At 41.2% G+C, this 26,170-nt stretch overlaps 1 protein-coding gene, 1 long non-coding RNA gene and 6 gene segments (V, D, J or C); 3 read left to right on the top strand and 5 right to left on the bottom strand.

Moving 5' to 3' along the window:
* Positions 1 to 745: 745 nt before the first annotated feature.
* LOC121913533 lies at positions 746 to 1,275 on the bottom strand. The segment is given in 2 exon segments: positions 746 to 1,116; positions 1,224 to 1,275. Coding segments are annotated over 2 exon segments (384 nt in total).
* Positions 1,276 to 1,723: 448 nt separating this feature from the next.
* On the bottom strand, positions 1,724 to 3,357 carry LOC121913549. The gene is made up of 2 exons (XR_006100319.1): positions 3,138 to 3,357; positions 1,724 to 1,872 (listed from the first exon to the last, which is right to left on the bottom strand). It is a non-coding gene; the product is annotated as an uncharacterized LOC121913549 (long non-coding RNA).
* Positions 3,358 to 4,079: 722 nt separating this feature from the next.
* Positions 4,080 to 4,586, bottom strand: LOC121913534. The segment is given in 2 exon segments: positions 4,080 to 4,427; positions 4,535 to 4,586. Coding segments are annotated over 2 exon segments (384 nt in total).
* Positions 4,587 to 7,224: 2,638 nt separating this feature from the next.
* LOC121913445 lies at positions 7,225 to 9,638 on the top strand. The segment is given in 3 exon segments: positions 7,225 to 7,233; positions 7,463 to 7,514; positions 9,131 to 9,638. Coding segments are annotated over 3 exon segments (396 nt in total).
* A 3,976-nt stretch (positions 9,639 to 13,614) lies between these two features.
* Positions 13,615 to 14,105, bottom strand: LOC121913539. The segment is given in 2 exon segments: positions 13,615 to 13,946; positions 14,054 to 14,105. Coding segments are annotated over 2 exon segments (384 nt in total).
* A 2,269-nt stretch (positions 14,106 to 16,374) lies between these two features.
* Positions 16,375 to 16,883, bottom strand: LOC121913535. The segment is given in 2 exon segments: positions 16,375 to 16,723; positions 16,832 to 16,883. Coding segments are annotated over 2 exon segments (384 nt in total).
* Positions 16,884 to 17,418: 535 nt separating this feature from the next.
* Positions 17,419 to 18,833, top strand: LOC121913546 (the record flags this gene model as incomplete). The annotated part of the segment is given in 2 exon segments: positions 17,419 to 17,458; positions 18,326 to 18,833. Coding segments are annotated over 2 exon segments (375 nt in total), but the record flags the coding sequence as incomplete, so codon positions are not given.
* Positions 18,834 to 20,941: 2,108 nt separating this feature from the next.
* On the top strand, positions 20,942 to 24,517 carry LOC121913444. The gene has a single exon (XM_042436121.1). It carries the CDS (start codon positions 20,942 to 20,944, stop codon positions 24,410 to 24,412), a length of 3,471 nt encoding a protein of 1,156 aa, XP_042292055.1. The 3' UTR covers positions 24,413 to 24,517.
* The last annotated feature ends 1,653 nt before the right edge of the window (positions 24,518 to 26,170 follow it).

Genomic DNA, 26,170 nt, shown 5'->3' with positions numbered 1-26,170 from the left:
AACACAAAAACAAAATTGGAGGACACACTTTTGCATTGGTTTTCAGGATGCTGTTTACAAACAAGCTTATTTTATGGTGGTGGGACTCTGAGCAGAAGCTTGAAGTGCTGAATAATTTCTTAATGGAAGCAGCTGAGGAGTTAATGACAAATGATGCGAGTAGTGGAGAAAGAGGAAATGTGGTTTCCAAATAATGTAAAAGATTTGCTGTACATTTAAAATCCTCATCTAACAGATCCATTACTGCCAGTCCAAACTTTCTCTTCAGCAGCGTTGTTACTGCTCTGTATAACAAAGTGAATATGAGAGAAAGTAAACACAGCTAGAACAGGTAACAGGTAGAGTCTACACAGAACTGTCAATCACCTGCTGAGCTGTGGAGACACCTTGATACAGAAGATTATTCCAAACTTTAAGAAATCTGATGTTCTTAATGCATAACTTCATATCATATTTAATATGATTTAATGAAATAACAAATAACTGTTTACCTCTTTCTTTCATTTAATTACATGTAACAAAGTTGTCATTGTGCTTGTACCACTGTGAGACTAATCATGAGAAATATTGTGATTAATATCTCTAATAGACTCATATTCATTCTTACAGATATGTGTGAATTGTTTAATTGCTTAATATGAAAGGTGTGTGTGTGTGTGTGTGTGTGTGTGTGTGTGTGTGTGTGTTCAGTGAAGTATATCAGCCTCTGCAGTAGCTTCCAGCTGCAGCAGTCAGTTCAGTTTCTGTTCAGTCTGACTGAGGGAGGTTTTTGTACGACGCTTTTTCACTGTGTGAACACATGCTGACTGTTGGGATAGTGGAAACTCTGACAGTAGTAAACTGCTGCATCTTCAGCCTGAACGCCACTGATGGTCAGAGTGAAGTCAGACTTTGATCCACTGCCTGTAAAACGATCTGGAATCCCTGATGCTCGAGTGGTAGCAAAGTAAATGAGAAGTTTAGGAGTTTCTCCATCTCTCTGTTGGTACCAGGCTAAACAGTGGGATGAGCTATGAACATAAACATCTTGACTGGTCCTACAGTTGATGGTTGTGGAGCCTCCCAGAGCAGATCTCACTGCTGCGGGCTGAGTCACTGTATACTGGCCTCTGGACTCTGAGGATACAGAGACAAAAACATAAAGCAGCATCATGGTTTCATGGGCTTCATTTCAGAGGGACGGATGTTCATAGAGGAGAGGAGTTTGATTCTCTGGATTTTACCTGTGAAGCAGCAGCAGAGGAGAGTCCAGATGAGGACGGAGATCAAAGTCATGTTTTTGATGAGGAGGATTTCTGTGGCTTCTGTTGTGATGAAGGACAGCTGTCAGTCATCCAGTGTTCAACTGTCAGGACTATAAACTCTCCCAGAGCACTGGAGCATGGTGCTGCTGATGCAAAGTGGCTCTCTATGGAAATGCTCTTACTGACTCATGGGGTTTTTTTTCAGAGCTTTGACTATTTAAATGAATGATTGGGGTTGTGAATGGATGCAAAAAGCTGTGCACTGAGAACTTGAACTGAACTCTGTTTCTCAATAAGATTGGTATTGATTTTGTTGCTTAGGATTTCTGAGGCCTATTGAACCTGATAACTTAAAAGTATTGAGATATGTTTGATTTTGTTATATTTTATACTACTTTTACAGTATTTAAAATGAGTGGTGTGAAATGAAATATTGGAAAACAAGGATTATCAAATAACAAAGACACATGAAGCATTTCTGAAGATAGAGTTTAATGCATTTTTGTCCCATTAAAAAGTTATTAAAACACAATTTGTGGAGTTGAAGCAGTCTCAAGGTGGGATGATGGATGCCATGGCTAAAAGAAAATTGATTCCGGAGATGTTGTTGTTTTCGAGTGAAGATAGTCTGACAGGTAGAAATAAGAACATATGATTACATTTATACAGACTTTCCTTCATCTATACAATGAGTGAGGAAACATAATTCAGTTTAACTTCTTCATATAAGTTCAGTGAAATATGGACACTAATGTTAGGAACATACTTTGCTCTACATTTTTAAAGGGCCCAACAGCTTAAGTTACTAATAAAATGAAGAAAAGAGAGGAGATGATAATATTCTAATATATAAAAGGACATCATCTGCAAACAAGCTGATTTTGACTGTGATTTTGACTGTCACATAGCACTTTGTTATGTGACAGCACTGTGTTCATAAACAAAGTGTCTGTGAGCAAATGCTTGAACTACTGTATGTAAAAATGTATTTCTCAATATAAACAGCCAAGAGGTTGATTCAGAATTGAAAAGCGATGGAGGCAGAAATCACAGTGTGAGTGGGCACAGAGAAAATCAGGTGGGCCTAGTCCGTCCATGATCAATCATACTTAATAGGTTCTGAAATAGGCCATTACAACCATGCTTGTCTGAATGCACCACAGTTTAACCAAACAAGCCTTATTCATCATCAGAGGTAATGTTACAGACACCAAGACGAACACTAACAGCATATCATTGTTTGACACGGCAGACACATATTCACACACACACACAGACACAGCTGACAGAAGCAACAGCATCATTAATCAAGCGTATGAATAGAGGTAAACTGGCAGCAACATGCTCAGTAACATTAAAAATGACACCTGAACATAGCCTGGCACGGCAGCCACATAAACCACACACATGCACGCACACACACACACACACACACACACACACAGATAGCAAACGCAGCAACATCAGCATAAAATCCAGTTGTACACCCAACAAAAACTACCCAATAAACAAATAGGCTAAATGCTACTACAGTCTGAAATTGTAAATTAGCTTACTTTTGATGACAACAGCAGGAGACGGAGGAACTTGGCATTGAATACTGAAAATATTTCATTATAGTCCAACAATTCAGTCCGTTCTCTTTCAAAGGAGAGCAGGAACAAAAACTTCAGTCTGTATATCATCTATCATCATTGATGCCCTGATGTCAATTTTTATCCGACAGACAGTTGAAAAGAGTCTTTCATAGGATGACCATATTTTCAAACCCCCATACCGGGACCCTTAAGTGTACTACATGATCGTGCACGCACACATGTATACACTTATGCATGCACCATAGGCATTTTCATCATGATGGGGGACAATTCCTTCAGCACTTAGCACACCTACCGAGAGTATTCAGATGGCTGTCACCAGCGTTTGCCCCGCTGGTGTAGGTTGCCATGGTGCTATTTCTCATTTGTAGGCACCGCTTATGTTTGGCCCTCTTAATATGATCTTTTATATCCACATTTCCACACAACCAAAACTGAACTCTTGCAGAGTGTGCAGAACACAGCATTTTTGTTGCCAGGTACTTAATGAAGGAAGGAGTAAACCTCCTGGAGCTCTTTAGAAAACACTGACTATCTCTTCGGCATGACAGCTAACCGTTAGCATACTGATAAGTTCTGTCAGAAAGAGCCACAGGTGTCTTAGGCTAGCAACAGCCTTGGCAATGACACATTGATTAATTGACACACATACTGACGAATCAGTGTTGAATTCAGAGGTTTGAAAACAAGCATAACTTTATAAATATTATTTTAATTGTGGTGAAAACCTGGACAATTTGGTAGTGCAGCTGCTAAAGCAGCTGGCTAGCAGAAAGTAGGCTTCTCTTCCTCTGTTTAATGCACAAGCTGTACACTGAGTGAAGGAGGAGGGGCTGCTTGAATTTCTGGCATTTGCAAAATTCACTGTCACTCAAAAGATCTGACCTATAAATATCATCATATGGTTAACATGAAGCAAGAAACAAGACTTTTATTTTAGATGGTTGCTTAGTCACATAGGGAACAGTATCGATTGACTGCTGATGACTGTATGATCCAGCAAAAAAGGAAGCCTTCTGATTGGGTGTGTCTGAGTGTCAATTGGCCAGGCCCACCCACAGTAACGCGCCACATTTTAACATATTTTCATTTATCTTAAAAGCTACAATGTGCAAATTGTTTAATCCATTTAATGAAATGTGTGTGTGAGATATTGTGTGATGTGTGTGTTCAGTGAACTGTATCAGTCTCTGCAGTAGCTTCCAGCTGCAGCAGTTCAGTCTGACTGAGGGAGGTTTTTGTACGACGCTTTTTCACTGTGTGAACACACGCTGACTGTTGGGATAGTGGAAACTCTGACAGTAGTAAACTGCTGCATCTTCAGCCTGAACTCCACTGATGGTCAGAGTGAAGTCAGACTTTGATCCACTGCCTGTAAAACGATCTGGAATCCCTGATGCTCGAGTGGTAGCATAGTAAATGAGCATTTTAGTAGTTTCTCCATCTCTCTGTTGGTACCAGGCTAAACGGTGGTTGTTGCTCGTAACATGAACATTTTGACTGGTCCTACAGTTGATGGTTGTGGAGCCTCCCAGAGCAGATCTCACTGCTGCAGGCTGAGTCACTGTATACTGGCCTCTGGACTCTGAGGATACAGAGACAAAAACATAAAGCAGCATCACGGTTTTGTGGGCTTCATTTCAGAGGGACGGATATTCATAGAGGAGAGGAGTTTGATTCTCTGGACTTTACCTGTGAAGCAGCAGCAGAGGAGAATCCAGATAAGGACGGATATCAAAGTCATGTTTTTGATGAGGAGGATTTCTGTGGCTTCTGTTGTGACGACAGCTGTCATTCATCCAGTGTTCAACTCTCAGGACTATAAACTCTCCCAGAGCACTGGAGCATGGTGCTGCTGATGCAAAATGGCTCTCTATGGAAATGCTCTGACTGACTAAAAGAAGCATCACATTTATCAAGTGGGATTTTCTATTGCTTGCAGTGATGCTGATATTCTCTTTATGGTAAAACAATAAACACATATTCATCAAATCATGTGTGTCAAAGGCAACATATCATTTAAAGAATAACTGCTGTCACATGTTACTGTGTTCAATGAATCTACAGACACTGAGTTTGTCTCTGGGTATATTCACAGGGATTTTATCATTTTTTGTAACCATTTTACACATAAATGATGGTATTTTTTTAAAGCCTGTCAAAGTAAAGGATGAAAGGAGAACATTTTAACAGAAGTATTGAGTCTGTTCTACATGGTGTCTTTCACATCTGTCCTGCTGTGTACTACTACAGGGGACATGGATTACTCTGATGATGCTGTTTGATCAATGGATCAATCAACTTTCAGAATATTGATATGGATGTATTTACATTCATTTTTAGGTGGTTTGGGCTTTTTCAGAATTTAATTTCTTCCATCTAAATGTATTACCACAAAATACATCACACCAATTAAATTTAAAATGGATATGGATCAATCAAGTTATGAAGTTATTGTACAGAATGTTTTTTATTGTTTCAGCTTCTTCTCTGTGAAAGAAAGTTCTTTTACAATGTTGCATATTTATTTCAATATATTTCTACAGAAATTAAAATCAAATTCACTTAAAAGTACAATGTAGAAAATATAATGACACTCAGTTGATGTCAGAGAGCCGTGTCTCTCTACAGTGAGAGGTTTTTGTACAGCATCTCAATGAGTTTGTATCACTGTTGTGAACTTTTGGTGGAGGAACCAGACTGGATGTTGGTTTCTCTGCAAATATTACATATAATTTTACATGTAATACTTAAATGTGTTTTTGTGTGTTTAAATAACCTTTGCCTTGACTTATATGAATGATCTTCTGTTTTAATTTCAACACTTTGGTCAATTAGTTTAACTCAGACCACCTTCAATGAACTGGTCTTTACACATTATTGTCAAACTGAAATGTGAACAGCTTGAAATGAAGAAAAGATAAAAGAAAAATAAATACAAGTTAAAAATGATTACCAAATTTACTTTTAAGTTTTACAGTTAATACTTAACTATTATTAAATTAAATTGAAATTAATTTCAACATGTACATTTAAATTAAAAATGTGTCCAAATCTCTGATCCACTTACTGTAATTAGTTTCTTACTGTAAGATAATATTTAGTGTGATTTATATTTTTTGGTGGTGGGAGCTGTGATTATGAAAGTTTCTGATGCTGATCTGTGTCTTCATATTTTCTTTTAACAGGACATATTTGAGATAGATGTGATCCAATATGAGGCTGAGGTCAAAGGTCATGAGCAAGACATTTCTTACCAGTCAGGTCAGGAAATGGGTTCATTATCATTAAAAAACATTGGATCAAACCAAAACAGTGTAAGAATGGATGATGAGAAGCTGTGATGAAGAATTTTGTTGGTTTCCACCAAGACAATCATTGTCCAGAAACTGTTTTCCTGAAAAGGTTTTGACATATTTTCATTTATCTTAAAAGCTACAATGTGAGTTGTTTAATCCATTTAATGAAATGTGTGTGTGTGTGATTGTGTAACGTGTGTGTTCAGTGAACTGTATCAGTCTCTGCAGTAGCTTCCAGCTGCAGCAGTCAGTTCAGTTTCTGTTCGATCTTACTAAGGGAGGTTTTTGTATGATGCTTTTTCACTGTGTGAACACACGTTGACTGTTGGGATAGTGGAAACTCTGACAGTAGTAAACTGCTGCATCTTCAGCCTGAACTCCACTGATGGTCAGAGTGAAGTCAGACTTTGATCCACTGCCTGTAAAACGATCTGGAATCCCTGATGCTCGTCTGGTAGCATAGTAAATGAGAAGTTTAGGAGTTCCTCCATCTCTCTGTTGGTACCAGGCTAAACGGTGGTATGTGCTATAATAAACATCCTGACTGGTCCTACAGTTGATGGTTGTGGAGCCTCCCAGAGCAGATCTCACTGCTGCAGGCTGAGTCACTGTGATCTGGCCTCTGGACTCTGAGGATACAGAGACAAAAACATAAAGCAGCGTCATGGTTTTGTGGGCTTCATTTCGGAGAGACGGATGTTCATAGTGGAGAGGAGTTTGATTCTCTGGACTTTACCTGTGAAGCAGCAGCAGAGGAGAGTCCAGATGAGGATGGAGATCAAAGTCATGTTTTTGATGAGGAGGATTTCTGTGGCTTCTGTTGTCATGAAGGACAGCTGTCAGTCATCCGGTGTTCAACTCTCAGGAATATAAACTCTCCCAGAGCACTGGAGCATGGTGCTGCTGATGCAAAGTGGCTCTCTATGGAAATGCTCTGACTGACTCCAACAGGGACTTGGATTACTCTGATGATGCTGTTTAATCAATGGATCAATCAATTTATCAGAGTATTGATTAGCTTGTGTCAGTGATTATTTTTATGTGGTTTGGACTTCATGTGTATTGACAGCTGATTTTTTCAGAATGTATTTTGTTATAATTAAATGTATTACAACACAAATTTAACATTAACTTAATTTAAATTCATTTATATGAAATAAAATCACATATTCATAAATTGGTGGCTCTGTGTTGTTGTCAGTTTTCAAATTAGTTTAGAAATTTTACAAACAAGAGACCAATTTTGGTGAGTTTGTTTGTGTCAAAGTCAGAGAGCCGTGTCTCTCTACAGTGAGAGGTTTTTGTACGACGACTCAATGAGTTTGTATCACTGTGGAACACGTTCGGTGGAGGAACCAGACTGGATGTTGGAAGTAAGTCAAATGTTTAAAATATTTATCATTTTAGGAGTTATTTTTCCTTTTATTTCCTTTTTGTTCAACATTTTTTGCCTGTTCAATTTCATGTAAAACATTTTACAACAATAATTTTCACTAAGAGACAAAGTTCAATTTTAAATTTAAAACTCTAAAACTTATTGTAAAGAAAATAAAACATTAATTCAGAGGATAAATCATTATTTACAACCTTAATGGTAAAGTTGCATCTTCAGAGTTTGTAGTTTTGGTTCAGTCTGACAAAGTCAGAGAGCCGTGTCTCTCTACAGTGAGAGGTTTTTGTACGACGACTCAATGAGTTTGTATCACTGTGGAACACGTTCGGTGGAGGAACCAGACTGGATGTTGGAAGTAAGTCAAATGTTTAAAATATTTATCATTTTAGGAGTTATTTTTCCTTTTATTTCCTTTTTGTTCAACATTTTTTGCCTGTTCAATTTCATGTAAAACATTTTACAACAATAATTTTCACTAAGAGACAAAGTTCAATTTTAAATTTAAAACTCTAAAACTTATTGTAAAGAAAATAAAACATTAATTCAGAGGATAAATCATTATTTACAACCTTAATGGTAAAGTTGTATCTTGAGAGTTTGTAGTTTTAGTTCAGTCTGACAAAGTCAGAGAGCCGTGTCTCTCTACAGTGAGAGGTTTTTGTACGACGACTCAATGAGTTTGTATCACTGTGGTGGACTTTTGGTGGAGGAACCAGACTGGATGTTGGAAGTAAGTTTCTGCTCAAATATTAAATATTGTATCATCAGTTAAGTTTATAATTTCTACATCTGAACATTTGTAGTAGATATAAGTTTCCACTGGGCTGATCTAAAGCACTTTAAAGTCTCAATTTTATTGTTTGTTCCTCCTGTTTAACCTTGAAGTTGAACTTAAAGCAGCTTTACTGAAATTTTCTTTACATGTTCAAGTTAATTTGTTAAATGTGAACAGCTTGAACTGCAGGACAGATTAAAAAACAACAATTGTACTTTAAAAATGATTCTAATATGATCCTTTAATTCTGCTTTAAATTGATTTGAGGTTGAGTAAAAGTTTTTTCAAAGATAAAAAATGTAAAATGCTGTAGAAACTGATTGTTTAAATTGCCTCTAGTTGTCTTTTAACCTCAGTTTGAAATCATTTTGACAGTTTTTTTGAGGGTATTTTGTTTTTTGAATGTGTCTTAACATTTTCCATATAGTACGGTCATCTGTTAGTTTTGGCTGATAAATTCGATTGACTGTTGCTCTTGTGTTGAAAGTAAATATGTTGGTATGAATTCAAACTAAATCATAGATGTCTGAATTTTATATTCAGACTTTATGTCCTTATTTATATATAGTGTATAGTGTAAAATGAAATACAGTAAACAGTCATATAAACTACTTAAAGGAGTTTCTGTCAGATGTTTTTTCTGCTCCACCAGTCACTCACTGACACATTGTTTCACTTCCCTTTAAGAAACCTCTCATGCATATCAGCACAGAAAGAGTCCTCATATGACTCCACTCTCACAGAGTAATGGTGTCCAAGTGTCTGGTGTTTAACTGACAGCTGTGTAGTTCCTGTCCTCTAATGTGATTGGTGTCTTCTAGGTGATGTCCGTCCCACCCTGACGGTGCTGCCCCCCTCCAGCGAGGAGCTGGAGCACGGGAAGGCCACGCTCATGTGTCTGGCCAACAAGGGCTTCCCCTCAGACTGGAGTCTGGCCTGGAAGGTGGACGGCAGCAGCATCAGCAGCAGCTGCAGCTGGGAGGAGAGCAGGAGCCCCGCGGTGCTGCAGAAGGACGGCCGCTACAGCTGGAGCAGCACCCTGAGGCTCCCTGCAGACCAGTGGAGGAAGGTGGGCTCTGTGACCTGTGAGGCCACCCAGGGCTCCCAGACTCCAGTCTCAGAGACACTGAGGAGAGACCAGTGTTCCCAGTCCTGACCTGACTCACTGGGACTCTGATACTGGTTTTACTCTGCTACTGCTCTCACTCTGATCTCTGCAACTCTCTCTCTTTTTCTGTCACTCACTCTCTGATTACATTTTTCATTGATAAAGTTTCATTGCTTGTGTATTTTATATTATTTCAAGACAATAAAAACCTGTTCATCAAATCAGTTGTTTTCATTTATGTTATTGTATAAGTAACAGATGTTGCTGTCCTAATGGTTTCCTTAATCCATAACAAATTCAAATCAGCTGAGTTTAATATTTTACAATCGCATTGAAATACCTTAAGAAAGAAAGTTTGAGTTGATATAATGCAGTGTTGAACAGACCTGATATTTTGCGAACAAAAATCAAAAAGATATAATAATTAAATGATAGAAGTAAACTCACCTGTTGTTCCAGATTTCTTGAAGCTTTTGTGACTGCAAACAATCCCTTTATTACACTTATCGCTAATTAGGTTTTTGGCAACAAACACAATTGTCAATATTTTTTAAGGAAATGAGTCATGTGTGTCCTATCAATGATGTGTGCCACTGATTAAAAACTCTCATGTTGAAACAGTTTTAGAAGTGTCCAGAAAGTTTAATGAATCTGAGTAAATGTATAAAATCTGAAAATAATATATTGCATTAGAATTATAAAGTAGGATATCATCAGCATATTATATCATCATAGTATCAGTATCAGCAGTACGATCTCAAAATATAACATAACCTGTGTTTTTCTATGAACACAAACTCATTAAAAACATATGATGAGTTAAGTTTTGTAGAAAACAAAACTGTATCATTTGAATATAAATCATATCAATTCCAAAAATAAATGTGATTTACATGAAAATAACCTTAAAAAACAAAGAAATTAATATCCTTTTCAAATAATTATCTAACTAACAAGTGTTAATGTGTTGTAACCATAAGCTTAACTACATTCGATGTAGTTTGATGAGACATTACATATATTACTTAATATTCTATTTAAATGAAATTATTATTATAATTTTATAAGTTATAAATAGTATTTCCTGACTGTATCCTGTTAGATGGATTTCATCGTCAGTCAGACTTCTAAAATGTCTCTATCTCAGTGCAGCTGTTGAGTCACATCAGTTCCTCTCCAGCCGAGGGAGGTTTTTGTACAACACTGTATCACTGTGTGAACAGGAAGCTGTAATCCTGCTGACAATAATAAACTCCTGAATCTTCAGTCTGAACGTGACTGATAGTCAAAGTGAAGTCAGTCCCAGATCCAATTCCATTAAAACAATCTGAAATGCCAGACTGACGGTTTGAAGCCCAATGAATCAAGAGTTTGGGAGCTTTTCCAGGTTTCTGAAGCCACCTCATCGCTAACACTTAAACTGGTTTTACATCTGATGGAGACAGACTGTCCTGGAACAACAGACTGAGATCCAGGAGATGGAAAAACTCTGACTAATTAACATAATCAGCACATTCTCAAGTGATACTTTTTATTGCTTGCTGTAATGCTGACATTTTTAGTATGTATGAACAATAAAGAAATGTTGATCAAATCATCTGTGTACAAACATATTATTACAATAATAAACTGCTGTCACATGTTAATGTGCTCAATGAGCCTACAGACACTGAGTGCGTCATTTGGTATTTTATCATTTTGTATCACCATTTTACTCATAAATTATGGTATATTTTAAAGCATATCAAAGTAAAGGATGAAAGGAGCCTGAACTCCACTGATGGTCAGAGTGAAGTCAAAGTTTGATCCACTGTGTCATGGTTCTGTCACTGACTCTAGAGACTCTTGAGAGTCTGGCTCTGTATTCCTTCGTTGCCATTGTCCACCAGATGCCCTCTGACTTTTCTGTTTTGTGAAGATTGGACTGTGTAGAAGAGGCTTGTTTTGAGTTGGACTTTTTGAGGGACTAAGAATTCTGGCTTTATGTCATTTCGACATGTTCTCACTTCCAACTTGTCACATACTGAAGCTTGGTCAGGACCGCGTGGCGTCACTATTTAACGCACTGGGTTCCCCTTTAGCGTAATTTTTCAATGTGCAGTATCACGGCAGTCACAGCAGAAAGTCAGCTTATATAGATGTCACTTGAAGTATGTCACTTCAGAAATCTTGATATGCTGCGTATTTCAGGTGATCAAATGTAGATATTCAACATATCTGTGGTTTGCAGAAACGTACAATGCCAACGTTTTATTCTGGCAAGCAGGCTGAAATTTGTCACCTTATATAGACGTCATTGGTCTAATGGTGTCTATTTCAGACATTATGGGAGTTCAACAGAAATCTTTTGGACCACCCTGCACATTGAAAAATGATGCTAAAGGGGTACCCAGTGTGTTAAAAAGTGACGCCACGGGGTCCTGACCAAGCTTCGATATGTGACGAGTTGGGAATGAGCACAGGCTGGTCATTTGGATTGCTTTTATTATTTGGACTCTGCTCATTGTGTTTAACCTCATCTGTTCATGTATTCCTCCTTACACCTTCCCTGTATTCATCCTCGTTAGCCCTGCCCTTGTCTCAGTGTTCTTCTCCAGTCTGCTGTCACCTTCACACCTGCCCTATATCAGTCTCATCAGCCCTGCTCTGCTCCCAGTGTCTTCCCAGTCTATCAGCTCCCAGCCTGCCCCTGTATTGTGACACCTCTTCTTTGTTGTCTTATTAGTTTATTGTATTTAAGGTCTGGTTTTCAGTTCAGTCTTGTTGGATCATTTGTTTGGTTTAGTTGCCTGCTTGCACTCACTCTTTGCTCTTCCTGTGTTAGTCAATAAATATATTTTTCAGTTCCTTGTACCTGCTGATTCTCTGCATTTGGGTCCATCTGCTCCGCAATCCATGACACACTGCCTGTAAAATCCCCTGGAATCTCTGATTCTGGTTGATTATCTAATTAGCAGTTTAGAAGTTTCTCCATCTCTCTGATGGTACCAAGCTGAACAGTTTGAATTATAAACATTCAGACTGGCCCTATCTGACGGTTGTGGAGCCACAGATCACAGTTGACCCATTAAATCTAAATAGACAGTACTGTGTCTCAGTTAAAGATTCCAATGATTTTAAGATGTTAGCTTATGATTTTCTTCAAAAGTTGTCTCAATGTCTCGTCCTTTTCACTGCTGATAGCTCAATCAGTAAAACTTAACAGTGTCTCTGTTATATTAAAGCAGAAGTTGGTCCCAAAGTTCTCTCACAGATGAGATCTGCTCTTCAAATGTTTTCCTCTCAATGTCAATAATGCTGCACAAATTAGATTGATGTCATCTAATTAATCCAGAACTATTAATTAAAATAATAATTAAAAAAAGAGGTTTTTTTTTAAACAAAGTAGTGTGTTAAACACTACATAACTGCTTTCTTTGTTTTGTTTTTTCCTGAAGGCATTATTGCTCACCACCACTATCTAAAGTTGTCAGAAGTGTTCATCACCTGCTACTAGATGTTCCTAATCCTGCACAAATATTACAGATAATCTTACCATTTAATGCCTTAGTGTGTTTAAAGTGTTTAAATGTTTGTAGTATATTTAAATATCCTGTGTGATTATTTATTTACTATGTCACGTAAATTCTCTTGTGTTTTCATTTCAAAAGTGAATGTGAATCTTATTGTAATTAGTTTCTTAGTGTAAAATAACATTTTGTGATTTATATTTTTCGGTGGTGGGAGCTGTGAATATGAAAGTTTCTGATGCTGATTTGTGTCTTCATATTTTCTTTTAACAGGATATAACTGAGATGGATGTGATACAGTATGAGGCTGAGGTCAAAGGTCATGAGCAAGACATTTCTTACCAGTCAAGTCAGTAAATGGGTTCATTATCATTAAAAACCATTGGATCAAACCATTACAGGGTAAGAATGGATGATGAGAAGCTGTGATGAAGAAGTTTGTTGATTTCCACCAAGACAATCATTGTCCAAAAATTGTTTTCCTTTAAATAATTTGACATATTTTCATTTATCTTAAAAACTACAATGTGCGTGTTGTTTAATAAATTTAATGAAATATGTGTGTGTGTGAGATTGTGTAACGTGTGTGTTCAGTGAAGTGTATCAGTCTCTGCAGTAGCTTCCAGCTGCAGCAGTCAGTTCAGTTTCTGTTCAGTCTGACTGAGGGAGGTTTTTGTACGACGCTTTTTCACTGTGTGAACACATGTTGACTGTTGGGATAGTGGAAACTCTGACAGTAGTAAACTGCTGCATCTTCAGCCTGAACTCCACTGATGGTCAGAGTGAAGTCAGACTTTGATCCACTGCCTGTAAAACGATCTGGAATCCCTGATGCTCGAGTGGTAGCATAGTAAATGAGCAGTTTAGGAGTTTCTCCATCTCTCTGTTGGAACCAGGCTAAGAGGTGGTAGTTGTTCGAATATTGAACATCCTGACTGGTCCTACAGTTGATGGTTGTGGAGCCTCCCAGAGCAGATCTCACTGCTGCAGGCTGAGTCACTGTGATCTGGCCTCTGGACTCTGAGGACACAGAGACAAAAACATAAAGCAGCGTCATGGTTTAGTGGGCTTCATTTCAGAGGGACGGATGTTCATAGAGGAGAGGAGTTTGATTCTCTGGACTTTACCTGTGAAGCAGCAGCAGAGGAGAGTCCAGATGAGGACGGAGATCAAAGTCATGTTTTTGATGAGGAGGATTTCTGTGGCTTCTGTTGTGATGAAGGACAGCTGTCAGTCATCCAGTGTTCAACTGTCAGGACTATAAACTCTCCCAGAGCACTGGAGCATGGTGCTGCTGATGCAAAGTGGCTCTCTATGGAAATGCTCTGACTGACTCCAACAGGGACTTGGATTACTCTGATGATGCTGTTTAATCAATGGATCAATCCATTTATTTGAATATTGTACATAAATCACTAAAATTGTTTTTTTTTATATAGTTTCAGCTTTCTCTCTCTGGACACATTTTTTTTCAGAATATCTCATGTTTATTTAAATCTATTTCTACAGAAATTAACATTAGTTTCATGTAAAAAATACAATACATGAAATAAAAGTATACATTCTGGAAATTTGTGGCGCTAAGTTAATGTTGTTTTTAATTTTACAAACAGAGGCTAATTTTGGTGAGTTTGTTCTTTTCAAAGTCAGAGAGCAGTGTCTCTCTACAGTGAGAGGTTTTTGTACGACGACTCAATGAGTTTGTATCACTGTGGTTGACTTTTGGTGGAGGAACCAGACTGTATGTTGGACACATTTTTCTTCACAAATATTACACGCAATTTTGCCATTTAATAGTTTAACATTCTTAAATGTGTTTAAATGTTTGTAATAGTTACAAATATCTTCAATGTGGATTTATATCACTGAAATTCTCTTCTGTTTTAATTTCACCACTTTAATCAAAGACTGTAAAGAAGAGGTAACAGCAGTAATCAGCAAGAACAGAAGAGGAAATATCATCTTTGGATATATTTTTTAAATCAAAGCAACTAGCTAGCTGTCAACTGCTAACCGCTACCTGTCACTGTTACTAACCGTCCATAGGAGAAACTGCAATGAGGAAGCTAATAGAAGTGTTATATTTTGTGAAGATAAGAAGAGAAATGAATGGGTCCTTGTTGGTGGTATTCTCTCTCTCTCTTTCTCTATGAACTGGTGTGATGCTGGTGTGACCAACGTTTGTGGAGGCCTCTCCTAGTTCCGACTAACTATCTTTGTCCATGTCTACGTCTACATCTGTGTCATCGTGTGGAGTGCAAGGGAAATATGTCTATGATTGTCAGTTTCTTTTGGACATTCATAACAAAGACTTTTGCTATGAGAAATACTGGCTGGGAGCTAAATCAGCTGAGCGTGCTTGGTCTGCTACGCCCAGTGGACCCAAAAGAGGACCACGTCCTCGCCTGGAGCTGCGCCGGAGAGGAAACATCGGAAGCAGTGCGACAGGAAGTGGAAGAGCGGCAAGCGCAGAGGAGTGTAAGCTAGGCTAACTGTTAACCCATACTGACTGGCAGTTCCAACAATCATGCTGTCTAATGGTCTCTGGACAGCAAAATGGATTGTTTGACTCCCCAAACAGTGCTGGTCACTCGCTGACATGGAAGAGCTGTCTACATCCAACTGAGACATTTACTTTTCTTTCTAAATGCACTTTAAAGTACTGTGCTGCGAACTGCTCATTCTTTTTTTGTTTTGTTTTGTTTTGTTTCTCTTCGAATTTCTATTTTCATCATTTTTTTAAGGGAATTTTTGGATGGACAGTATATCTTTATCCTTTCTCTTGTTGTTGCGCTGCTATGGCTGGAAGGAACATTTTGCTTTTTTTGTGTTTGCAAATACACGAGAAAGAGACAAACTAAATTTTGAATCTTGAAGAAGAATAATTTTTCTTTTACAATGTTAACCAATTTGTCATTCGAATTTTCCTCTTAATTGAAATTAAGTTCAACAATTTACACAAAATATTTAAAATGTGTCCTAGTCTCTGATCCTCTTACTGTAATTAGTTACTTACTGTGACGTAACATTTTGTGTGATTTATATCTTTTGGTAGTAGGAGCTGTGATTAAGAGAGTTTCTGATGCTGATTTGTGTCTTTTTATTTTAACAATATATATATTTGAGATAGATGTGATCAGTATGTAGCCGAGTTCAAAGGCCATGACCAAGACATTTCTTACCAAAAGTCCCCAGCCAATCTCTGTCCTCATTAGTCAGGAAATGGGTTTATTAACATATAAAAACATTGGATGAAACAATACAGGGTAAGAATTGATGGTGAAAAGCTGTGATGGAGAACTTTGTGAGCACAAAGTTAAATCCATTTAATGAAATGTGTGTGTGTGAGATTGTGTAACGTGTGTGTTCAGTGAACTGTATCAGTCTCTGCAGTAGCTTCCAGCTGCAGCAGTCAGTTCAGTTTCTGTTCAGTCTGACTGAGGGAGGTTTTTGTATGACGCTTTTTCACTGTGTGAACACATACTGACTGTTGATATAGTGTTGACTCTGACAGTAGTAAACTGCTGCATCTTCAGCCTGAACTCCACTGATGGTCAGAGTGAAGTCAGACTTTGATCCACTGCCTGTAAAACGATCTGGAATCCCTGATGCTCGAGTGGTAGCATAGTAAATGAGAAGTTTAGGAGTTTCTCCATCTCTCTGTTGGTACCAGGCTAAAATGTGGTAGTTGTTCCAATATTGAACATCCTGACTGACCCTACAGTTGATGGTTGTGGATCCTCCCAGAGCAGATCTCACTGCTGCAGGCTGAGTCACTGTGATCTGGCCTCTGGACTCTGAGGACACAGAGACAAAAAACATAAAGCAACGTCATGGTTTAGTGGGCTTCATTTCAGAGGGACGGATGTTCATAGAGGAGAGGAGTTTGATTCTCTGGACTTTACCTGTGAAGCAGCAGCAGAGGAGAGTCCAGATGAGGACGGAGATCAAAGTCATGTTTTTGATGAGGAGGATTTCTGTGGCTTCTGTTGTCATGAAGGACAGCTGTCAGTCATCCAGTGTTCAACTCTCAGGACTATAAACTCTCCCAGAGCACTGGAGCATGGTGCTGCTGATGCAAAGTGGCTCTCTATGGAAATGCTCTGACTGACTCCAACAGGGACTTGGATTACTCTGATGATGCTGTTTAATCAATGGATCAATCAATTTATCAGAGTATTGATTAGGATTTTTCTGTGTTTTATGTGGTTTGGGCTTCATGTGTATTGAGAAGTGTTTTTTTTCAGAATGTATTTTTTTTACATGTATTAAAACACAAATTTAACATTCATTTTATTAAAATCAATTTATATGGAATAAAATCACACATTCATGAATTGGTGGCTCTGTGTTTTTGTCAGTTTTCCAATTTGCTTAGAAATTTTACCAACAAAGACTAATTTTAGTGAGTTTGTTTGTCTCAAAGTCAGAGAGCCGTGTCTCTCTACAGTGAGAGGTTTTTGTACGACGACTCAATGAGTTTGTATCACTGTGGTTGACTTTTGGTGGAGGAACCAGACTGGATGTTGGAAGTAAGTTTATGCTCAAATATTAAATATTGTATCATCAGTTAAGTTTATAATTTCTACATCTGAACATTTGTAGTAGATATAAGTTTCCACTGGGCTGATCTAAAGCACTTTAAAGTCTCAATTTTATTGTTTGTTCTTCTTGTTTAAACTTGAAGTTGAACTTAAAGCAGCTTTACTGAAATTTTCTTTACATGTTCATGTTATTAAATGTGAACAGCTTGATCTGCAGGACAGATTAAAAACAATTGTACTTTAAATATGATTCTAATATGATCCTTTAATTCTGTTTTAAATTGATTTGACGTTGAGTAAAAGTTTTTTTCAAAGATAAAAAATGTGAAATGCTGTAGAAACTCTGATCATATAAATTGCCTCTAATTGTCTTTTATCCTCAGTTTGAAATCATTTTGACAGTTTTTTTTGAGGGTATTTTGTTCTTTGAATGTGTCTTAACATTTTCCATATATTACGGTCATCTGTTGGTTTTGGCTGATGAATCTGATTGACTGTTGCTCTTTTGATAGTTTTGAAAGTAAATATGTTGTTATAAATTCAAACTAAATCATAGGTGTCTGAATTTTATATTCAAACTTTATGTCCTTATTTATATATAGTGTATAGTGTAAAATGAAATACAGTAAACAGTCATATAAACTACTTAAAGGAGTTTCTGTCAGATGTTTTTTCTGCTCCACCAGTCACTCACTGACACGTTGTTTCACTTCCCTTTAAGAAACCTCTCATGCATATCAGCACAGAAAGAGTCCTCATATGACTCCACTCTCACAGAGTAATGGTGTCCAAGTGTCTGGTGTTTAACTGACAGCTGTGTAGTTCCTGTCCTCTAATGTGATTGGTGTCTTCTAGGTGATGTCCGTCCCACCCTGACAGTGCTGCCCCCCTCCAGCGAGGAGCTGGAGCACGGGAAGGCCACGCTCATGTGTCTGGCCAACAAGGGCTTCCCCTCAGACTGGAGTCTGGCCTGGAAGGTGGACGGCAGCAGCATCAGCAGCAGCTGCAGCTGGGAGGAGAGCAGGAGCCCCGCGGTGCTGCAGAAGGACGGCCGCTACAGCTGGAGCAGCACCCTGAGGCTCCCTGCAGACCAGTGGAGGAAGGTGGGCTCTGTGACCTGTGAGGCCACCCAGGGCTCCCAGACTCCAGTCTCAGAGACACTGAGGAGAGACCAGTGTTCCCAGTCCTGACCTGACTCACTGGGACTCTGATACTGGTTTTACTCTGCTACTGCTCTCACTCTGATCTCTGCAACTCTCTCTCTTTTTCTGTCACTCACTCTCTGATTACATCTTTCATTGATAAAGTTTCATTGCTTGTGTATTTTATATTATTTCAAGACAATAAAGACCTGTTCATCAAATCAGTTGTTTTCATTTATGTTATTGTATAAGTAACAGACGTTGCTGTCCTAATGGTTCCCTTAATCCATAACAAATTTAACTTAGCTGAGTTTAATATTTTACAATCGCACTGAAATACCTTAAGATAGAAAGTTTGAGTTGATATATTGTAGTGTTGAACATACCTGATATTTTGCAAACAAAGATCAAAAAGATATAATAATTAAATGATAGAAGTAAACTCATCTGTTGTTCCAGATTCCTTGAAGCTTTTGTGACTGCAAACAATCCCTTTATTACACTTATCGCTAATTAGGTTTTTGGCAACAAACACAATTGTCAATATTTTTTAAGGAAATGAGTCATGTGTGTCCTATCAATGATGTGTGCCACTGATTAAAAACTCTCATGTTGAAACAGTTTTAGAAGTGTCCAGAAAGTTTAATGAATCTGAGTAAATGTATAAAATCTGAAAAGAATTTATTGCATTAGAATTGTAAAGTAGGATATCATCAGCATATTATATCATCATAGTATCAGTATCAGCAGTACGATCTCAAAATATAACATAATCTGTGTTTTTCTATGAACACAAAGTCATCAAAAACATATGATGAGTTAAGCTTTGTAGAAAACAAAACTGTATCATTTAAACATAAATCATATCAATTCCAAAATAAATGTGATTTACATGAAAATAACCTTAAAAAACAAGGAAATTAATATTCTTATCAAATAATTATCTAACTAGTGTTAATGTGTTGTAACCATAAGCTTAACTACATTCGATGGTTGATGAGACATTACATATATTACTTAATATTCTATTTAAATGAAATTATTATTATACTTTTATAAGTTATAAATAGTCTCTCCTGACTGTATTCTGTTAGATGGATTTCATCATCAGTCAGACTTCTAAAATGTGTCTATCTCAGTGCAGCTGTTGAGTCACATTAGTTCCTCTCCAGCTGAGGGAGGTTTTTGTACAACGCTGTATCACTGTGTGAACGGGAAGCTGTAATCCTGCTGACACTAATAAACTCCTGAATCTTCAGTCTGAACGTGACTGATAGTCAAAGTGAAGTCAGTCCCAGATCCAATTCCAGTAAAACAATCTGAAATGCCAGACTGACGGTTTGAAGCCCAATAAATCAGGAGTTGGGAGCTTTTCCAGGTTTCTGAAGACACCTCATTGCTAACACTTGAACTGGTTTTACATCTGATGGAGACAGACTGTCCTGGAACAACAGACTGAGATCCAGGAGATGGAAAAACTCTGACTAATTAACATAATCAGCACATTCTCAAGTGATACTTTTTATTGCTTGCTGTAATGCTGACATTTTTAGTATGTATGAACAATAAAGAAACGTTGATCAAATCATCTGTGTACAAACATATTATTACAATAATAAACTGCTGTCACATGTTAATGTGTTCAATGAGCCTACAGACACTGAGTGCGTCATTTGGTATTTTATCATTTTGTGTCACCATTTTACTCAGAAATTATGGTATATTTTAATGCATGTCAAAGTAAAGGACGAAAGGAGCCTGAACTCCATTGATGCTCAGAGTGAAGTCAAAGTTTGATCCACTGTGTCATGGTTCTGTCACTGACTCTAGAGACTCTTGAGAGTCTGGCTCTGTATTCCTTAGTTGCCATTGTCCAACAGAGGCCCTCTGACTTTTCTGTTTTGTGAAGATTGGACTGTGTAGGAGAGGCTTGTTTTGAGTTGGACTTTTTGAGGGACTTTAAGAATTCTGGCTTTATGTCACATACTGTCCAACTTGTCACATAGACTTCATCGGTCTCATGGCATCTATTTCAGACGTTATGGGAGTTCATCAGAAGTCTATTGGACTACCCTGCACGTTGAAAAATGATGCTAAAGGGGTACCCAGTGTGTTAAAAAGTGACCCCACGGGGTCCTAACCAAGCTTCGATATATGAAGTTTATAGACTTATAAACAAAGTTCGGGAACCAAAGACCACGCCTTGTACGCAACCCATTTCCGCACCACAGGGTATTTAGACACACCATATCCGCTCCTCTCCCCTCTGTCTCAGCTTGCAAGTACCCTGTGACACACCAGCATAAACTTAAAACTTCTTACTCACATCATGGACCTCGAACTGCTCCTCAACGCTTCGGACGAGGACTCGTTCGAAGTCCCGGAGTCCCCCGGCGTCCGATCTTTCCGGCAGCCTCGCCTGCGCTCCTCGGTTTCCCTCATCCCGGCCTCTCGGCCCTCATCCTCCGTCGACGACGGTATCGTCGAGCCCTCGATCCCCAGCGGCTCCAGGGGAAGGTCCCGTACTCGGCGTCCGAAGGAAGCTACTTATTCCCGACGCTCACTCCAGCCTCGCTCGAGATCCCGGAGCCCGCCCAAGAGGAGCAGCCACCGCGCGCAGCGCTCTCCTCGCCTCCGGTGTACGGACCGCTCCTCGGCCCCAAACATGTCCGAGTGGACCGTCGCTCGCTTAAAGCATTTCCTCAGCCAAAATAACATTCCCTTCCACCGCACCGACAACAAGGCAAGACTGTTTCAATTATACACAAACTCCCTGAAGGACAGCACTCTCTCCCGTCCATCTTCCCACGATCTTCCGGGTTCCCGACGTCGCGCGTGCGACGACGTCCGTGACGTCACGGCACGTCGCTCCGCCACACGCACACCTTCCTCCTCAGCAACCTCAGTCTCCCCAGTACAGTCCGCTTCTAACCCTATGCAGGCCCTCTCTGCTCCACAGCCATTTCCTCCTCCTACTTTCTCTTCAGCCGCACTTACATCCCATGCATATACATCCCATCAACCCAGCATCCCTTCCTCCTCTCCGGCTCCTATCTCTGCTGCTCCTTCCCTCCCGGCCATCTCAGCTGCTCCTCCACCCGCACCAACCACGGCAGCCGCTCAGACAGCACAAACAACAGCGGGCCCCAGCAGCTCCACGAGTTACACCCAACCTGTTCCTCCTCTTTCTTCTTTCCACCCTCCCTGTCTCCTCCCCTACCCCCCGGCTCCCCACGACCTGCACTCTAGCATTACCCGTACTACAGCACCTGCACCTCCTTATCCTACAGCCTTACACACGGCCAGCCTCGGCTTTTTCCTGGCTCCCACATCTCCATCCAGCAGCTACACCCTGGCCACCGCCCAGCCACCAGTGCGCCCCCTAGCATCCGCCCGGCCCTCCCCCGTGTCTCCCACCCTCAGGCAGCAGATCCTAACCGGTAATTACATTGATCTCACTCAACTCATTCACCCTACATCAATTAATCCTCACATCCCTAGGGAACTGCTCACCTCATTCGGCCCCTCGGAACTTAAACAGCCACTTCCTGCTCGCTCCAAGGACCTCACAGTCGCCGAGTTCGCTTTTGCGTTCTCATTGTATAGAGACATAATTTGTTCAGCCTTCCCCGACCGCAGGTCCGAGCTCGATGATTACTTGTCATTAATTCTTGACCTGGCCTTGCGTTTCGGCGGCAACGGTTTCTATACCTATCATATCCTCTTCGCCTCCCAAGCCGCCGGTCGCCTCCAACAGTTCAACCAGGGCACGTACTGGGGAACATTGGACCACGAGCTATACTGCCAAGTTTTCGCAGCTCGCGCTTCTCTGCACTGCGAAATGTGCGGCGCCCCTTCCCATCCCGCCGCAGCATGCACCCTCTCCGCCCCCCTGCCCCGCGCCTCGGTAACAGACAAGCGAAGCCCAGCCATGCCACCCTACTTGCCATCGGTGGCTCCCCCACCATCCATCACCCCCAAACCTGCCTTAGATCACCCGTCCATCCTCGGCCCCCTCCCCAAAGGCACGGACAGGAGAGGGAGACCTGTCCTCTACCAGGGAGGACGGATGATCTGCAATAACTTCAACGACCTCAGTTGCAGCTCCTTCAGCTGCAAATTCCTCCACACTTGTTCATTCTGCGGGGGAGCCCACGCCAGAGCCACATGCCCACACAACCCGACAAAGCAACAGCTGTGTAAGCATCTCAATACCCCCGTTAACATCAACGCCCTAGCCACCGCCCTACAAAACCATCCAGACACCCAGTTCGTCAACTTCCTCATTCAGGGCTTCACTTACGGTTTCCATCCGGGTCTGCAGGCCACGCCTGAGTCCACTCACATATGCAACAACTTGCAATCAGCCCTGTCTGAACCCACCACAGTTGACAGACTACTGCAAAAAGAAGTTGATGACGCCTTCATGATTGGCCCTTTCTCCAGCCCCCCTTTCCCGTCTTTCAGAGTCAGCCCAATCGGAGTGGCAACCAGGAAGTACTCTGGGAAAAAGAGGCTCATCATCGACCTCTCGTCCCCCCACGGTTCCACTGTTCCAAGCATTAACAGCCTGATTCCCAGCCTGGACTTTTCCATGCAATACGCCACTATAGACCACGCCATTTCCCTCATCCGACTCGCGGGCCAGGGAGCATGGTTGTCCAAGGCGGACATCACAAGCGCTTTCAAAGTCCTCCCCATCCACCCCGACTACTGGCACCTCTTCGGGGTCTCCTGGAAGGGCGCATACTATTTTGCCGTGCGTCTAACCTTCGGCTGCAAGAGCAGCCCAAAAATTTTCGACTCATTGTCCGAAGCCCTCTGCTGGATTCTTTCCAACAATTATAAACTCCCATACGTCATCCACCTACTTGACGACTTCCTCACGGTCACGCCACCGTCTTCGCCCCCGTCATACGGTCTCACCACAATGATTTCCGCATTCACTGATCTCGGCGTTCCCCTGTCTCCAGAGAAAACAGAAGGCCCAAGCACATCCTTGGAATTCCTCGGCATCACCCTCAACTCCATTACACTCCAAGCATCTCTGCCTACTGAGAAACTCCACCGCATTTCTCTACTCATTCAAAACTTTCTCATGGCCAACACATGCACCAAACGTCAATTACTCTCTCTGCTGGGCCATTTCAACTACGCCACCCGCATCATCCCTCAGGGCCGATCTTTCTTGTCACACCTTCTCTCCATAGCCACCACCGTCCCATCCATCCACGACCACGTCACGCTAGACAGCGCGTGCAAGATGGAACTTAAAATGTGGCACCAGTTCCTCTCTTCCTGGAACGGCATCTCCTTCTTTTACGACGTCCACGTTACAGACGCCAATGACATCCAGCTATACACCGACGCCGCCCCTTCAGTCGGCTTCGGTGGTTACTACGGTGGCAGATGGTTCTCTGCCGAATGGCCACCGGACTTCTCTCCCCTGGCCCCTTCCTCCACCATTTCAGAAATGTACCCGATTGTCATCGCTGCCATTCTTTGGGGGCATGAATGGTCCAAAAAGACCATCGCCATCCACTCTGACAACAGCGCCGTCGTCGACATCCTCAACAAAGGCCGGTCACACAATCTGGACATCATGCAGTTCGTGCGCAAGCTCACATTGGTTTCGGCCCAGCACCAGTTCATCATCCGTGCACTCCACATTCCAGGCCACAAAAACGCAATCGCCGATTCACTCTCTCGTTTCATGTTTCAGAAATTCAGACAACTAGCTCCAGCCTCCAACCCTCTTCCAACTCCAGTCCCACCGTTTTCAGCCACAATCTACAACTGAACCCGCTACTGGAACAACTGGTCACCAATTCACGGGACAACATCATCAACAGCATCACCCCTTGAACACTATCTCCATACTTCACCGGCTGGAATTCCTTTAAAACCTTTCACGTCCCCCACGAACTCCCATTCCCTTCACCGGACATTCTTACCCTCTCCTGCTTCATTACATTCTCTCACACTCAACTCAAGATCAAGTCTTCCACCATACAGACCTACCTCAGCGGAATCAATTCCCGGATTCCCGGAGCACCATGCCCAGCCTCGTCCCACTCTCATACCTACATCCATCACGACCCGGATAACGTTAAGAAATGCCATTCTCGCCTCTCTGGTTGAAGTCTCTTTGGGGGCCTCGTACAGATGCCAGATCATCGAGACAGCACCCCCACCCTGAGTCTCAACCCCTGTTCCCACTTACCTCCCCGACGTCGACGCATCTCCTCCTTTCATCTATCACTCTCCTATCCACTCCCTCCTTCCCCTCTTTCCCGCCTGCTCTTCTTTCTCCCCATCCCTCGACCCTCATCCCATTCGACCCCTACCCCCTCATCCCGCATCCCACGACCTCGACCCTCACCCCCGCATCCTCACACCCCCCGACCCTCTCCCTTCCCCCATCCATCCTTCCCTCTCCAACCATCCCTCTAACTATCCTTCCTCCTTTTCACCCTGACTTCCATCACACTCCCAATAAACCATTAAATCCATATTCTAGAAGGAGTGGTCTTGGTTAGTGAAATGAAGTTTATAGACTTATAAACAAAGTTCGGGAACCAAAGACCACGCCTTGTACGCAACCCATTTCCGCACCACAGGGTATTTAGACACACCATATCCGCTCCTCTCCCCTCTGTCTCAGCTTGCAAGTCCCTCCCACCCGACCCCTCCGCTAACTTTCCTCTCTTCTCTGCTCAAACACAGGAACAGGGGGGCCTCGTACAGATGCCAGATCATCGAGACAGCACCCCCACCCTGAGTCTCAACCCCTGTTCCCACTTACCTCCCCGACGTCGACGCATCTCCTCCTTTCATCTATCACTCTCCTATCCACTCCCTCCTTCCCCTCTTTCCCGCCTGCTCTTCTTTCTCCCCATCCCTCGACCCTCATCCCATTCGACCCCTACCCCCTCATCCCGCATCCCACGACCTCGACCCTCACCCCCGCATCCTCACACCCCCCGACCCTCTCCCTTCCCCCATCCATCCTTCCCTCTCCAACCATCCCTCTAACTATCCTTCCTCCTTTTCACCCTGACTTCCATCACACTCCCAATAAACCATTAAATCCATATTCTAGAAGGAGTGGTCTTGGTTAGTGAAGTGACGATTTGGGAATGAGCACAGGCTGGTCATTTGGGTTGCTTTTATTATTTGGACTCTGCTCATTGTGTTTAACCTCATGTGTTCATGTACTTACTTACACCTGCCCTGTATTCATCCTCGTTAGTCCTGCCCTTGTCTCAGGGTACATCTCAAGTCTCTTAATTTATGTCTCCTCGCTCCTTGCCTGAACCGGAAGTTGTTCCTGATGCGCATTTTGACAGGTGTCCCAAGTCTCTTATTTTGCTCCGAGGAGCGAGGAAACATGAGAGCAGCCTTCATGGAAGTCTTTTACCATTCGACACGCCCCCTTATTGGATATCAGTTATTGATTGGACGCTGCAGCTGATCTGACTGATCTGATACATCACTGCAGTTTCATACCGAAGTGGAGACAGATTACAGATTAAATTTAAGTGCATCATTCCCAAAT

Source organism: Thunnus maccoyii, chromosome 15 (genome assembly GCF_910596095.1).
Source record: "Thunnus maccoyii chromosome 15, fThuMac1.1, whole genome shotgun sequence".
In the NCBI taxonomy this organism is placed as follows: Eukaryota; Metazoa; Chordata; class Actinopteri; order Scombriformes; family Scombridae; genus Thunnus; species Thunnus maccoyii.
This window is presented reverse-complemented; position numbering and strand designations above follow the sequence as displayed.